The 15,941-nt window shown below is 45.2% G+C and overlaps 1 protein-coding gene across 1 annotated transcript; it reads right to left on the bottom strand.

Moving 5' to 3' along the window:
• Positions 1-4,806: 4,806 nt before the first annotated feature.
• On the bottom strand, positions 4,807-6,315 carry LOC147325683 (uncharacterized). Its single transcript, XM_086297758.1, has one exon. It carries the CDS (start codon positions 6,313-6,315, stop codon positions 4,807-4,809), a length of 1,509 nt encoding a protein of 502 aa, XP_086153884.1.
• Between the last annotated feature and the right edge of the window lie 9,626 nt (positions 6,316-15,941).

A 15,941-nucleotide genomic window follows, 5' to 3' on the forward strand; every position in this document is an offset into this window, starting at 1 on the left:
GCTCACTGCTCTGCCCTCGTGAGTGGCACCCCAACCCGTGAGACTCGCGTCCGTGGTCACCACCTTTCTGGCTGTGACAGCTCCCAGTGACACCCCCTGAGTGAGAAATGTGGGATTTCTCCAACAGTGGAGTGCTGCAGCGCAGTCTGCTGTCACTCTGATATAGCGGTGGGTATGGCGCTTTCGACTCAGTCTCAGTGATGCAACCCATCGCTGAAATTCCCTCATATGCAGTCTGCCTAGTGGAATGACTGCCAGTGAAGACGCCATTAATCCCAGCATCTGCAGGCATTTTCTGAATGGGAGATATCTTCCCAACTGAAAAATGCCGGCATGTGATAGCATTTTTTTTACTCTGTCCACAGAGAGACACGCTCTGTACGAGGCGGAATTTAGAGCTATTCCTATGAAAGAGATGGCCTGAGCTGGCTGCAGGACACTCTTTTGGTAGTTTATGGTGAAACCCAGAGCCATCAGATGATCCACTGTCAACCTGGTGTGCTCTCTTCCCATTATTTCTGACTCTGATAGCAGCAGCCAATCGTCTATGTATGTTGCTATGCGGATGCCCCGCCTCTTCAGTAGGGCTATGGCCGCCTCTGTGCATTTCACAAATACCCGAGGGCTCAGTGAGAGACCAAACGGCAGGACCTGGTACTCGTACATTCTGCCCTGAAACGCAAAGCGCAGGAATTTTCTGTGAGGCGGGTAAATAGGGATGTGAAAATATGCGTCCTTCAGGTCTATTGATGTAAACCAATCGCCTGGGCGCACTACATGCAGCAGAGTGGTGGTCGTCAACATCCTGAATTTGTATGACCTCAGATGCTGATTCAGAGCCCGTAGGTCCAGTATCGGACGTAGTCCCCCTCCCTTCTTGGGCACGAGAAAATACCTTGAGTAAAAGCCGCATTGGCTCTGCTCCTGGGGTATTTCTCGTATTGCTCCCTTTGACAGCAAGGTAGTTATTTCTTCTTGCAGGATCCTGGCTGATTCGCCTTTTGCAAGAGAGAAAATCACTTTGTGAAATCTGGGAGGGGTGGTTGCGAATTGCAAACGATAGCCTCGCTCTAATGTCCTCACAACCCATTCTGGCGCAGCGAGAGCTCGCCATCTCTCTATTCTTGCTGACAGCGGCCCCAGAGACAGGCACTCCACAGTAGACGGAGCTCTGGCTCCCTCTTGTGGCGGAAACTGGTCCTTCGGACCAGACCCGACTGCGCATGCGCGGGCGGCCCGCGCTTGACCAGCGATTATGGGGCCGGACACCACTGAGGGAATCAACCCCGGTGGTGTCTGGGTGCCATCCATCCATCCATTTTCATCCGCTTTGTCCGGGGCCGGGTCGCGGGGGCAGCAGCCTAAGCAAAGAGGCCCAGACCTCCCTCTCCCCAGCCACCTCCTCCAGCTTATCTGGGGGAATACCAAGGCGTTCCCAGGCCAGCCGAGAGATATAATCTCTCCAGCGTGTCCTGGGTCTGCCCCGGGGCCTCCTCCCGGTGGGACATGCCTGGAACACCTCACCCAGGAGGCGCCCAGGGGGCATCCTTGTCAGATGCCCGAACCACCTCAGCTGGCTCCTTTCGATGTGGAGCAGCAGCTGCTCTACTCTGAGCCCCTCCCGGATGGCCGAACTTCTCACCCTATCTCTAAGGGAGAGGCCAGCCACCCTTCGGAGGAAGCTCATTTCTGCCGCTTGTATCTGCGATCTCGTTCTTTCAGTCACTACCCACAGCTCGTGGCCATAGGTGAGGGTAGGGACGTAGATCGACCGGTAAATTGAGAGCTTCGCTTTTACACTCAGCTCCCTCTTCACCACGACGGACCGGTGCAGCGTCCGCATTACTGCAGCTGCAGCCCCAATCCGTCTGTCGATCTCCGGCTCCCTTCTCCCATCACTCGCGAACAAGACCCCGAGATACTTGAACTCCTCCACTTGGGGCAGGAACTCATCCCCGACCCGGAGTGGGCACTCCACCCTTTTCCGGCTGAGAACCATGGCCTCAGATTTGGAGGTGCTGATCTTCATTCCCGCTGCTTCACACTCGGCTGCGAACCGCTCCAGTGCGAGCTGGAGGCCCTCACCCGATGAAGCCAACAGAACCACATCATCTGCAAAAATCAGAGATGAGATTCTGAGGCCACCAAAGCGAAAGCCCTCCACCACTTGGCTGCGCATAAAAATTATGAACAGAACCAGAGACAAAGGGCAGCCCTGGCGGAGCCCATCACCCACCGGGAACGAGTCCGACTTATTGCCGGCAATGCGAACCAAGCTCTTGCAACGGTTGTATAGGGATCGAATGGCCCGTAGCAATGGGCCAGACACCCCATATTCCCGCAACACCTCCCACAGGACACCCCGAGGGACACGGTCGAATGCCTTCTCCAAGTCCACAAAACACATGTAGACTGGTTGGGCAAACTCCCATGCACCCTCAAGTATCCTGGAGAGGATAAAGAGCTGGTCCAGTGTTCCGCGACCAGGACGAAAACTGCATTGTTCCTCCTGTATCCGAGGTTCGACTAACGGACGAACTCTCCTTTCCAGCACCCTGGCATAGACTTTCCCAGGGAGGCTGAGGAGTGTGATCCCCCTGTAGTTGGAACACACCCTCCGGTCCCCTTTCTTGAAGATGGGGACCACCACCCCGGTCTGCCAGTCCACAGGTACTGCCCCTGATCTCCACGCAACATTGCAGAGGCGTGTCAACCAGGACAGCCCTACAACGTCCAGAGCCTTCAGGAACTCGGGGCGGACCTCATCAACACCAGGGGCTCTGCCACCAAGGAGTTGTTTAACTGCCTCAGTGACCTCGCCCCCGGAAATTGGCGGGTCATTCCCCTCATCCCCAGACTCTGCTTCCTCCTCGGAAGACGTGTCAGTGGGATTAAGGAGGTCCTCGAAGTATTCCTTCCACCGCCTGACAATTTTCTCAGTCAACGTCAGCAGCGCTCCGCCAGCACTATACACAGTGCAGGTAGAGCACCGCTTTCCCCTCCTGAGACGTCTGACGGTTTGCCAGAATCTCTTCGAGGCAGCCCGAAAGTCTTTTTCCATGGCCTCTCCGAACTCCTCCCACACCCGAGTTTTTGCTTCAGCCACTGCCCGAGCCGCATTCCGCTCGGCCTGTCGATACCTGTCGGCTGCCTCCGGAGTCCCACAGGCTAACCAAGCCCGATAGGACTCCTTCTTCAGCCTGGTGGCTCCCTTCACCTCTGGTGTCCACCATTTGGTTCGGGGATTACCACCACGGCAGGCACCAACCACCTTGCGGCCGCAGCTCAATGCAGCAGCTTTGGCAATGGAGACGCTGAACATGGTCCATTCGGACTCAATGTCCCCAGTCTCCCTCGGAATGCTGTTGAAGCTCTGCCGGAGGTGTGCGTTGAAGATCTCGCGGACTGGGGCCTCTGCTAGACGTTCCCAGCACACCCTCACTACGCGTTTAGGTGCACCAGGTCTGTCCAGCGTCTTCCCCCGCCACCTGATCCAACTCACCACCAGTTGGTGATCAGTTGACAGCTCAGCCCCTCTCTTTACCCGAGTGTCCAGAACATATGGTCGCAGGTCTGCTGATACGATTACAAAATCGATCATCGACCTACGGCCTAGAGCATCCTGGTGCCACGTGCACTTATGGACACTCTTGTGTTCGCACCCTCCAGCACCCCCCCCCCCCCCCCCCAGGGACTCTAAGAAGGCTGGGTACTCTGAACTGCCACTCGGCGCATAAGCGCAGATGACAGTCAGGACCCGTTCCCCGACCCTAAGGCGCAGGGAACAAACCCTCTCGTCCACCGGGAAAAACCCCAACGTACCGGCAGCAAGCCGAGGGGATATTAGGATACCCACCCCAGCCCGCCGCCTCTCACCAGGGGCAACTCCAGACTGAGACAGAGTCCAGCCCCTCTCCAGGAGACTGGTTCCAGAGCCCAAGCCATGTGTAGAGGTGAGCCCGACTATATCTAGCCGGTACCTCTCAACCTCACGCACTAACTCAGGCTCCTTCCCCACCAGAGAGGTGACATTCCATGTCCCTATTGCCAGTCTTGGCAGCCGGGGGTCAGTCCGCCAGGGCCTCCCCTCCTGGCCGCCACCCGGCACACAATGCACCCGACCCCTATGGCGCCTCCTGCGGGTGGTGGGCCTGCGGGAGGATGGGCCCATGTCTCCTCTTCGGGCTGTGCCCGGCCGGGCCCCATGGACTAAGGCCCAGCCACCAGACGCTCGCCCTCGGGCACCCTCCCCGGGCCTGGCTCCAGGGCGGGGCCCCGGTAACCCTATCCCGGGCAGGGTAAACTGTTCCCTCGATGTCCTTTTCATAAGGGTCTTATGAATCGCTCTTTGTCTGGTCCCTCACCCAGGGCCAATTTGCCATGGGAGACCCTACCAGGGGGCAAAAGCCCCCAGACAACATAGCCCCTGGGATCCCTGTGACACACAAACCCCTCCACCACGATAAGGTAGCGGTTCAAGGAGGGGTGTCTGGGTGCGTGGGGGCATTATGTTTTTCAACATACTTTCTGTGTTTTTCACACATTTTTCCCGTGCCCTTGGCAACATGCCTGGATGCAACGGGTGAGTTTTTAATAAACAGTGTGTTTTGTGAGACAGACATGCTTGATTCAGCTGAACAGCGTTTCGTCGTCTCTTTTTTGAAATCCGCTCTGTGGGATCCAACTCGAGTCCCAGGCGCTGAAAGGTGGAGGCAGAACACACTTCTCCGAACGGGCTCCGGAACTGAGCCCTGGAGTGAACTTGGAGCCCGGGCTGGTCCGGCTCCGATCTCCCCGTGGGGGATGTTAGGCAGTCCGCTTCTTCTTGCGGTCCGACTGCTTGGCTGGTGGTGGGGCACCCTGAGCGGCAGCAGGCGGGACGTGTTTCTTGGGCCAGTGGGTCTTAGGGTTCTGCGATCCTAGAGGACCCTGGGCCGCGACCTGCGGGGCTGGGCGGCGAGGGATTTTAAACGTCGGCACGCCGGCTGGACGGCTGGTGACCTGAGCAAACGTGCGGTGACCGGGTGGAGGCGCAGCCTGGGTCTTCCTAGGGAGACACAGCTGCAGGGCCTCTCCCTCTTTCTTCTTCTCCTCGCACCGTCTTTGCATGGTGGCAACGGCGGTCCCGAAAAGCCCAGCGGGGTCGATGCTTTCGTCCAGAATGTCACGTTTTTCTCTGTCCGAAAGCCCCGACAAGTTCAGCCATCTTGCCCTCTCCTGTAGGACGATGATGCTGAGGGCTCTGCCCGCCGCTTGTACTGCTGCTCTAGTGAGGTGGAGACACTGGTCCGTAACTACGCCCAGCTCTTCCCACAACTCGCTAGCATCCGGGTTCGCAGCAGCCTGGTCCTGGAGCTCCGCCGAGTAGGCTAGCAGGAGCGATGAGGCGTTCAATGCCCTCGCGGTGGTGGCAACCGATTTATACGCCTTGTCAGCCAGGGAGGACTGCAGGCGTTCGGCCTTGGAGGGCAGGGACGGACCAGATGACATGGAAAGTTTCTGGTTTGGGTGGAGATGAGAAGCCACCAGATTCTCCACTGTGGGAATTTGGTAGATGCCCTTCTCTTTCATTCCAGCGCAGTCAAACGCCGCCGCTCCCTGCACGGGGTTGGGTGACGAAAATGGCTTTGCCCAGCAGCGTGTGACCTCGTCCACGCATTCGGGGAAAAGCGGCAGTACCTGCTTAGTAGTGCGCTTTGCTTTGGGGAGCCTTTTACCCTCGTATCGTGAGGTGGAGGTCTCCGTTGTCACCGCGGGCCATGGGATTGCCAGCTTTTCAGCTGCCCGTTTTGCAACGTCAAATAGCTCCATGCCGCGGGACTGTGTGCCGGGGTTATCACAATCGGCCCCTTGTGTCGCAGAATTCCGACCAGAGGGGGCAAAGAAAACGTCGTCATCCTCGTCCGAGACGAGATGTTCCGACGCTCCCTCAGAGGATTCGCTGAGTAGCTCGTCATTAGCCTCGAGGGAATCAAGCATAGCTTCGCAGCTTACCTCGGCATCATCCACCAGCGGGAGGACGATATCCATGTCGTCACCCCAGCTGGTGCCTGGTGTGGCGGACTCAGTGTGCTCCATCGGTGGGCCGATTGGAGACAGCATTGGGTCCTCCTTCGACAGGCTAGCCTGGCGGGCTAGCCTTCGGCGAAGGCTTTTTAGGGTGAAGCAAGCGCAGTGTTCGCATATACCCGGTGTGGAAATAGCCGCTTGGGCGTGTTGCAGCCCGAGGCACATCACACACACGTCATGTGTATCTGAACCTGAGATTTTGCAACCGCAGGGGCAAATTCTGGGCAGCGGTTTGCAGTCTGCCATATTAAGGAAGCTTGGTGTAGCTAGCTTGGAATGGCTGGACGGCTAACGCTGATCTTTTTTAAAAAAAATTTATTTTTTTCTCTCGGTTGGGTAGCTATGGTGAGCTAGTGTGACCTGGCTAGTGTGGTGGCTAGCGCTTGTGCTACTTGGCTTGGTGACCGTGTGTAGCAAAGACAGTTAGCTTGGTCAGCTAACTATTGTGCTAGATGCGTGGTGGCAGCTAACACACTCTCCGACCTGGCTCTGTGGTGAAGAGCAGGCGACTCGAAACGCGAGCCGTGCTAGCGCCCGGTGACCAAGGTGTTAGCTTGCTCGTGTGGACAGTTAAGCTAGCACTCACGTTCACAGTCAGGAGAGATGAGGTTTCTAAGAAGCGAGAAGAGGAAATTGAATGACGGGTGACGCTGCGTCACACCCTTTTATAGGGAGGAGGGTGGCCCCTCCCTGACGCAAGCGTCACGACTGCCAGCCAATACTGGCTGGAGTAATGATATAGAGGCTTCTGAGGACAACGCTGAGAGAGCGTTCCCCATAGTGAGACACCGAAATGAATGTTTGAAAGAGAACACTTTTTTATGTCCGATACCGATATCGTAAATTTGGATATCTGCCGAAACCGATATGAATCCGATATAGTGTTTTTTAATCAATAAAACTGTTTTTTTAATATCTTGCTGCATTTTGTATAAGTTCATACTCAAGTTTAAAACAACAACTACACTAAAGCTATTCTGTTATACCTATATGTAAAAAATACACTGCACCCAAAATATTTCATAGTTCAGCAATACTGATCAATCTAATAAACTTAAACCTACTCCATCCTTCCTATTCTGGTATTTTAAAGAGTACTTAGATTGCTTAAGATTTCTGCTAACTAATAGGGTTGCAAACTCCCAGCAAAAAAATAAAAATAAAAATAGGGAACGACGTAATCAACTTTAATTTGATGCAGTGTGGAAAAAAAATGCACAGAAATAAATTATTTTTCAAGAATAATTAAATAGATTCAACATCTTCCTTCAACAGAACTGCAGACTGCACAGATGTTATCTTCCCAAAGGAAAAAGTAATATAGCTTACTAGGGTATATTAGACTTAACAGTTACTATATACAGTAATGGACTTTGGGTGTAAGATTCAGATAATTAATTATTAAAAGCTAGACATTTTAAATGAGAATAAGAAAGAAAAGTATGTCTTTGTGCCCCCTTTTCCCTGTTCATGCCCTATCGGCCCCCCTGGCTAAACTTTGCTAGATCCGCCCCTGCACAGTTACCAGCCGTCAGCTGCGTAGAAAAGGATCCTGGTGTACAAAGTAATATTAAATAAATTCTAACAACAGCTTATCAAGCTTAAATGTGCTGCTGTTGTTCAGCCGCTGGTTTCCTCTTTCTGGCGCGAAGTGGGCAATAAACAAACAAGAGAGACGTAGTCGCGACAGAAAAGCCAATCAGCTGATCATTAAGCAGTTTCACGATTGAAGTAGCAGCAAGAAGAGGCAGTCGCTCCAGGTATTGGTTGTTAAGCTTAACGTGGGAATGCTTTACAAACATTCAGAGATGAACTTACACACTTGCTTTACTTCTCTCTGGGATAACTTTCTCAGAGATGAAATGCTGGTTTGGTAGCAGGCTTCAAATACACACAGCCGCTCTATCACGTGAGCACACTGCTCCGAAATGCTACGGTTATGAGCCGAGTTACGCTGTGTCGCAAGTTTTGTGAGGTGCTTTTTTTATATTTAATGGATCGGATTACATTTTTTTATTTCTATATCCGATCCAATAATTTACGTCAGTATCGGACCGATACCGATACGTAATATCGGATCGGTCCATCTCTAATACAAACCTATTATGATGTAGTACAAGTGCACAATGGTTTTGTAGTAAAATGCTTGTATTTCTTGGCTATTTGGATCTGTAATCTGAATTGGATGGCATTTAGTCATTGCATTTGGTGGCACTGAATTGAGTCTTTGGATTGAGCAGTAATAAAGCCAAATTATAATGAAAAAAGTAACTTTGGACAAAATCATCTCATTGTTTTCAGTCTTCTCTATTCATCAGATGGTGATTGCAATCATGCAGTTTCTATTTATTTTTTTTGTATGAAAATTATTCATTGCTCACTATTGTTTGTTCTTTATTAAGATGAGGACTTGCCAATTTGGCTGCCAAGTGGTACAACCTTCTTTTAGAAAGACATCTGAGAGAACCCTCAAGTCAAACAGTAGATCTCTTCAAATATTAAAGTTTTATTTTTGTTTTGTTTGTCAGAAGCTAGAAATGCATCGACAGTTGTCAGATTAAAAAGTGCTGGAGGAGCACACTCACAGATTAATCCATAGGCTTAGACTTCTCCTTTAATAATTAGAAATGTGAATTTGCATGACTACTGCGCACAGTAATTATTAATTAATCATATCTTTTACTACACTTTTACTAATAATGTTAATACATTATGTTATTATGTGTTAGTGTTAAGCTTCCAGCATTTAATCTGTGCCTAAACTATCAATGAGTGCAGCACAGACTGCATATCCTATGCTCACAGTGTGATTTAAATTTACTGCTCACTGAAGCTCAAAGGTCCTCTTTAACATCTCTCTTTCACCTTAACAACAGGAGTGTAAATGAGCAATCTGTTCTGACGTCTAAGTGTAGAGCAGCAAAATGGATGGCCACTACAGACTTAAGCAGTGAAGTGACTTATCATAGTCAAGACTTAATGTGTATTTTTGTCACAGTAAAGTTAATGCTTATCCTTGGTTGCTGCACTGCTTTTGGATGTGTTTTGTGATATTTTTTGTTGTTGGTTGTTTGTTTGTTTGTTTGTTTGTTTGTTTGTTTGTTTTAATCAGTGAGTTTAGTGCAGATGAACTAAATAATTGCTTGGAATTTCAAGGGTGCATTTTTAAATGCAAGTCCTTGCTTAATTCATTGCCCCCAATGGTCAGTTATTTCCATTAAATTAAATTCGAATGTTCGAATGCTTATGGTAACATATTATTTTCACTGAGAGAAAAGTTAACAACCTAGTTAAGTAGTTTTTTTTTTTTTTATTGGGGGGGGGGGGGGATTTAAGTCTTTTAGCACTTTAAGCATATTTGCACTGCACAAGACACTTACAAATGTGGATTGCACAACACTGGACACTGGATTTCTTCATTTCCATTTAATACTTGTACAGCTGCTGTTATTGTGTATATATATATATACATTTATATTTCTTCATACATTCTTATATATTTCTATACTGTGTATTTTGTTGTACAGTTATTTTATTTTAACTTTAACTTATATATTTTATCTTATTCTTTCCCAGTTAAATTTACCCTTCATTCTAATTTGTTGTTGTACAGTTATTTCATCCATCCATCCATCCATCCATCTTCATCCGCTTTATCCGGGGCCGGGTCGCGGGGGCAGCAGCCTAAGCAAAGAGGCCCAGACCTCCCTCTCCCCAGCCACCTCCTCCAGCTTATCCGGGGGGAATACCAAGGCGTTCCCAGGCCAGCCGAGAGATATAATCTCTCCAGCGTGTCCTGGGTCCAGTTATTTCATTTTTAACTTTAATTTTTATATTTTATTTTATTCCTTCCTAGTTAAATTTACCCTTTTTAATTTTCATATTTATTTCCTATCTTATTCATAGTCTTTTCTTTTTTCTTTAGGTCACGAACAGTTGTGTAAGCATTTCACTGCATATCGTACTGTGTATGACTGTGTATGTGACAAATAAAATTTGAATTTGAATTTAGTGACTATACATTTTTAACCCTGCCATCAAATAACTTGAGAAGTTTTAACTTCTACTTTTGAAATTAGATTTGATTTAATCTCATAGACACACAGGCTGAAGCGTAATTGTCCGCAAGACTACACAAGTGGCTGACAGAAACAATTACACAAGGAGGCTAAAGGTACAAGGGATAACAAGGAAAAAGAAAAGAAAGGGAACAAGAAGACAGGAGGAAATATGCCAAAAGAATAGACCAGATGTCCCAGACACAAACTGGATGGAGTCAATGTGGGAAACTCATCATAATACAGTAGTGTTGTGGATAAACATGCAGACAGACTGTGGCTTATTGGCAGTTGTGGCCCACCCACAAATATGAGTCCCACAGATATCAGTGGGATAAAAGTTTCTCAGCATATAATTTTCTGCATATTAAAAATGCCATTTATTGTAATGTTGTTTGGCAATAAGAGAAGTGTGGCTGGGTATAATTTTCTCCCACATCACAGATTTCTAGTGGGATAATGGTCTCTTACTGGCAGGCCACTGCAGCATTTACCACACTGGAAAACCAACCAGTTCAAATCTGTGAAGTTGCATCAAGCCCCAGATATACTTATAAAATCATTAAGGTCATTTTGTTGCATGCAGTTATTAGCGCTTTAAAGCCCAGCGTATCATATCCTATACATGTGTTTTTGTGGGTTTTTGAGACTTCTACATCATCAGTGCGACTTTTTTTTACCCTCAAAAAATTATATAAATGGCATGACACATTTTTAATGACTTAATTGCAAAAATATCGCTTGTGTAGCAAATGTGATACAAATTAAAACTCATATATATGCAGATTAAAATTTGATATGTTCTTATATCCAGTCCAAAGAATCCAAAGTTAGAGGTAAGGTAAAACTCAAAAAAGTATTCATAAAAACTCGTGCAGTGTTGGAGTAATTTTGGTAGGCCAGCCACTTCTGGGAAGGTCCACCACTATATTCAAGTTTTCTCCATTTGTGGATAACTTTTTCACTGGAGTGAATTATGACAGCTGTTTCTTTAGATAATGGAAAGATGTGCGGGGGCGGCACACTGCCTTGGTGTATTTCATACTTGAGGCTGACTTATGCGATTGCCTTCAAGTTGGCCTCCAGTGTTGTCTTCTACAGTCCCACTGAGCTCCTGATGAAAGTTATTAGCGCTCTATTAGCCTTACACAGTGGCAAGCATTCCCGTATCCATCTGTGCAGTATTGAGTCACAGACTTGTAGTTAATCCAGGCTGTTTCAGAGTCCTAGTGTACTGCTCTATCAGCCAGGAGATAGTGCTAGTTAGTGTTGTTTCTAAGCTGCACTTATATATATCATATGCCTACTCAACTTGGTTGCTATGCCTTAGAGGAGTTTCCATGTTGTGGAAAGGAAAGTAATATACCAGTGCATAGTTAGTCGTAAAATTGTGGGTATCCTTAATGATCAGGATTATTCTGCCCTGAGTTAGAATGTTCAGTAAGTACCTGCCGTTAGCAGCCCCCTTATTTGTACTGGCAGGAACTCACTGAGTGCAGTTAGCTTTGTCAGCCTGTTAGCATAAATCATGCCAGGCCCTGGTGCTGTCTAGCTCTTCATTCCGGAGACTCGTTGTTGGATGTCTTCCTTTGTGATGTTTATGTAGCAGCAGTCTGCTTTTATGCCCACCAGCCTCTTTCTCCCAGATGTTCTTCACGTATTGTTCAATTTCAGCTCTGAGTAGATCTGCCTTTTATTCCCTTGTAGCTGAGAGAACACCCCGGGTGGTATTTTTGGTAAACAGCACATTCTCTTGGCCTCTGCCTCTCTAGTATATTCGTCAGCCTAGTGGCCAGAGCTGTGAGCCTTTGTTTGGCAGTTTCTTGAGCTTCAGTTACGAATATTTTTTTTCATCCTGGACCTGTCTCTCATGATGCCCTTCTGCACCTCAGTAAACTCACTATCTATTCTCGTTATTTTGGCTTCTTCTCCGTGGGTGGCCTCTACATGCATCTTTGATTCTAACCCTAAGTGCCCCTAGGATTATTGTATCAATGAGGGTGTAAGTAAGCATCCATTAGTTTTGGATCTTCCTACAATTGGTTATTCAAAGAGCTGTCGTTTTTGGATCTATGGTCAACAGTATTTTTTTTATTTATTTTTTTGGCTTTGGTATCAAACCACCAGTCCTTCAATTAATCAACAACCCACTACTCCACCTGAGGTAAAACAAAGTTAATTTGTGAGAAGCAGGTGACATCTTACAAAATACATTTTACTGACAGCACTGTCTGTGAAAGGCATGTAGAATTTATGGACTGAGACAAAGACTGTGCTTTCACCAAGGAATTTCACAAATACTGTTGGAAAACATCTAAACAAAATGGTTTGCCACATTGGTGGGATCAAGGTCAGTGTGCTCTGAACAATGTAAGCCATCGTGTAAAATTTAATGCAAGAAACAAAAGCAAAGCCAAAAAATACATATTGTGATGTGTTTAATTACTTGAGAAATCCCTATGCTGTTCACATAATTTCATGTATAACAGCTTGTTTGTCTTTTTACAAACCAGCCAAACCACAAGACTCACTGTTTTCTATCAAGCATGCAGATATTGTATTGTTTACAGTCCTAATGGTGCAGTTGTTTTCAGTCTAGATTTTCTCTGACAGCAGAATACAAAATGTGACAAGGATTTGAGTGACTATACTACACAGATCTCAAGGAAGATATATTTTCCAGATGATAAAATCTTGATAAAACATTCTAGTGGTAAAAGCCTTTTGTCCCCAAATAATTGAGGAGATCATCAGAATTTAAAAATGGATCAAAATCTTTTAAAATGATGAGCAAATATAATTTCATAACAGACAACTGAAAAGAGACGCAGTAAACAGGCGAATCTGTGGGGCAGAAAACAGAACGTTACAGGTATTTTTATTCTCACTTGGGAGCTTAACTGACATAAGCTGTATAATCCTAAAACAATGCTCAACTCCCCGAAGTAGTTAAATAAAGTAGTTAAACCTGGCAGTGAAGTTGCAGACTCCATATTACCAGTTATCTGATGATGATCATAGCAATTCAGATAATGCATATTATATATTTATTATCCTCCCTCCTGAGATAAGGCTGCCCCTGTAGATTTCAGCTGTGAGAGATGAGGCGTCATTTTACAACAGAAACTTTAATAAAGACAATATGAGTGCTTGTTTTTTTCCCTTTGACATCATTTACTCTTTAAGGTATTGTTACCACAGCTTATAAACATTTCTTTCCAGGAAACCCATTCTCACAAAAGCTGAATGTTTTGCGATATTGTAAGTGAATTTTATCTGGAATAGCAGTAAAAATGAAAGAAAAAAAAGAATGTCATTAAAAAGTTTTATAACTGAGGTTTGCTTTAATTAAGTTGAACGGAGTGATACGCTGTTTGAAGTTGAAGGTTTAAATTATCTGTTGACTTCATTTTTATGTGCAGTATAGTGCTGGAAGAGAAAGAAAGCAAATATAAAATGAAGTAAAAAGAGCTGAAAGCATCAAATAGATAAATAAAAGCAAAGATTCAAAATTATGCTGTAAAAGATTAAGATAAGCAAACAGATTCATAAAAAAGGAAGAGGCCGTTATCATAGAGGGAAATTAAGACAGAAAAAGGCAGATGTGTTGAAGGGAACAATTTGAAAGCTATTTATAAATATTTTACAGTTAAAAATATTATTCTGATGTTGTATTTATATTAATGCTTTTATTTCTTTTTTTTCTTGACTTATCAACTCCCAGTGGGATATTCCCAACAGTGGCTTTTCACTCTCATAAAGGTGATTCCTTTGTTACTAGCATACATTTTCATGGCAAGTTCTGTGAGAAAACTATGCCATTTACACTGTTAAAAAAAGCACTGCTGCATTTGACATTAAATCAGTTCAGTTAAATTTTAATGCATCACAACAGTTGTCTCAAGGGGTTTTAGATAATACATTAAACACCATACAATGATTCAGAGAAAACCACAACAATGAAACAACCACTTTCGAGTAAGCTCTTTGCAACAGTGGGAAGAAAAAACTCCTTTTTAACAGGAAGAAACAGACTCAGAGAGGGGCAGCCATATATCTCAACCAGTTGGTGGTGAGGGAATGAAGACTTTACTAAGAACAAGACTTTTCTTGTTCATCTTATTACTATATTGTGGTGACGTTGGCAATAAAAGTCTACAACCCCAACATTCACAAGTTTTAAAATCTTTAGCTTTATACTTGAAACAACATGTCAACACATAAAAAACCAGGATCTACTGACCAATCCAACAGAATCAATCTATACCATAGGTGTCAAACTCTGGCCCGCGGGCCAAATTTGGCCCGCAGCCTAATTACATTTGGCCCGCGAAGCCATACCATATTATTATTAGAGCTGGCCTACTGGTATTATACAGCTAATATATATATTGTTTAGTATTAAGCTTTGCTTGTTCCACATTCAGTTTTTCAGCAAAACTTGTTTGAGTCCATAAGAAGAGATTCATTCTTAAATCTGGAGGAAGATATTTTTCAATAAATATTAATGTTAGCCCGCGACCTTGTTCTAGTTTTGAATTTTGGCCCACTGTGTATTTGAGTTTGACACCCCTGATCTATACCCACTTCAAAGTAAAATAAACAACAAATAGGGAAGAACTGCTACAACACAAGTTCAATAAATGACAAACCTTTTAGGCAATTTTGGTGATGAACACCCTTCCACTCAGGGCGCAATTCAGTTGTGTTTATATAGCATCCAATCACAACATAAGAAATCTAAGGAAACTTAATGTCTAGTGTTTATAATTGTAATTATAGACCCAGCAAATGTGTCGATTTTGCCTTGCAGCAGTTTGATGGGTACCTGTGTGTGTGTGCGTGCGTGCGTGCGTGCGTGTGTGTGTGTGTGTGTGATGGCAGTGTTTTTCTGGGTGTTAACATTTCTATTTGACATCAGTATTCATCCTTTTTGAGACTATGTGTGTATGCTGCTTTCATCTAAAGTACTCACCAAAGCCCAACAGGTGTATTTTGAATCCTAGTCATATCCAGAGCACCAAGACACTGCTTATTAACAAACCGCCCTTTTGGTGAAATGTCCTCTTCCTCAGCAGGGAAAACTTGTCAAAGTGCATTTAAAATCTTTTATTTCCATTTTTACAAGCTTGGATTCACAAAACACTGAACCCTGAGAGGGAGGGAGATGATGTTTAATTGAATAAACCCCTTTAAAATGTTCTTAGTTTTCTATATTTCACACCTTAAAAGCTGTCTATGTTTCATCTTATGTAACTAATTTACATAAATTACATGTAGTAGATTATCAATTAACTGGGACTACAAAGTTTAAAGCATAAAAATGAGCAATCTTGAGTCTACTGTCAGCTATTCACCGGAATTGCCATTTATCTCTCTGGCTGGAATGGGAAATATTATTCATTATTTGCTTTAGTATGAACCTAAAAGTAAATTTAGCATAACATCCTCGCAACATTTTTGAGACGAGGGCCAATTTAATTTGCATTGTGCCAAATTGCTTTTACTGCAACAGGCAGCAGAACGATTTTATTCATCCACTAAAGCATAGACACATGAAATGTCTCAATTAAATTTCTAATTCTGATATTTTCAAGAGGCACCCAAAGGCAAGATATATTTAGTTTGTTTTGTGAATTAATTGCAACTGAGCTAGAAAGTCTAGTCTGTGAAATTTGAGACATTACAAGGTAAACATTTTAAGAGTCTCAAGTTGGACTCAGAAGTGGAAAACATATATTTAATTAACTCATATACATATCAAACTCTGTTCTCAGGAGGTTATAGGCTAACAATGTATTGTGTTATCTTTAT

Source organism: Aulonocara sp. 'chitande type north' Nkhata Bay, linkage group LG7 (genome assembly GCF_057382095.1).
Source record: "Aulonocara sp. 'chitande type north' Nkhata Bay isolate Kocher_YH1m ecotype deep benthic linkage group LG7, A_spYH_male_GT1.1, whole genome shotgun sequence".
In the NCBI taxonomy this organism is placed as follows: Eukaryota; Metazoa; Chordata; class Actinopteri; order Cichliformes; family Cichlidae; genus Aulonocara; species Aulonocara sp. 'chitande type north' Nkhata Bay.

Bases quoted from the DNA above. Each gene is read 5' to 3' on its own strand.
- LOC147325683 (XM_086297758.1), bottom strand. From the start codon at position 6,315: ATGGCAGACTGCAAACCGCTGCCCAGAATTTGCCCCTGCGGTTGCAAA.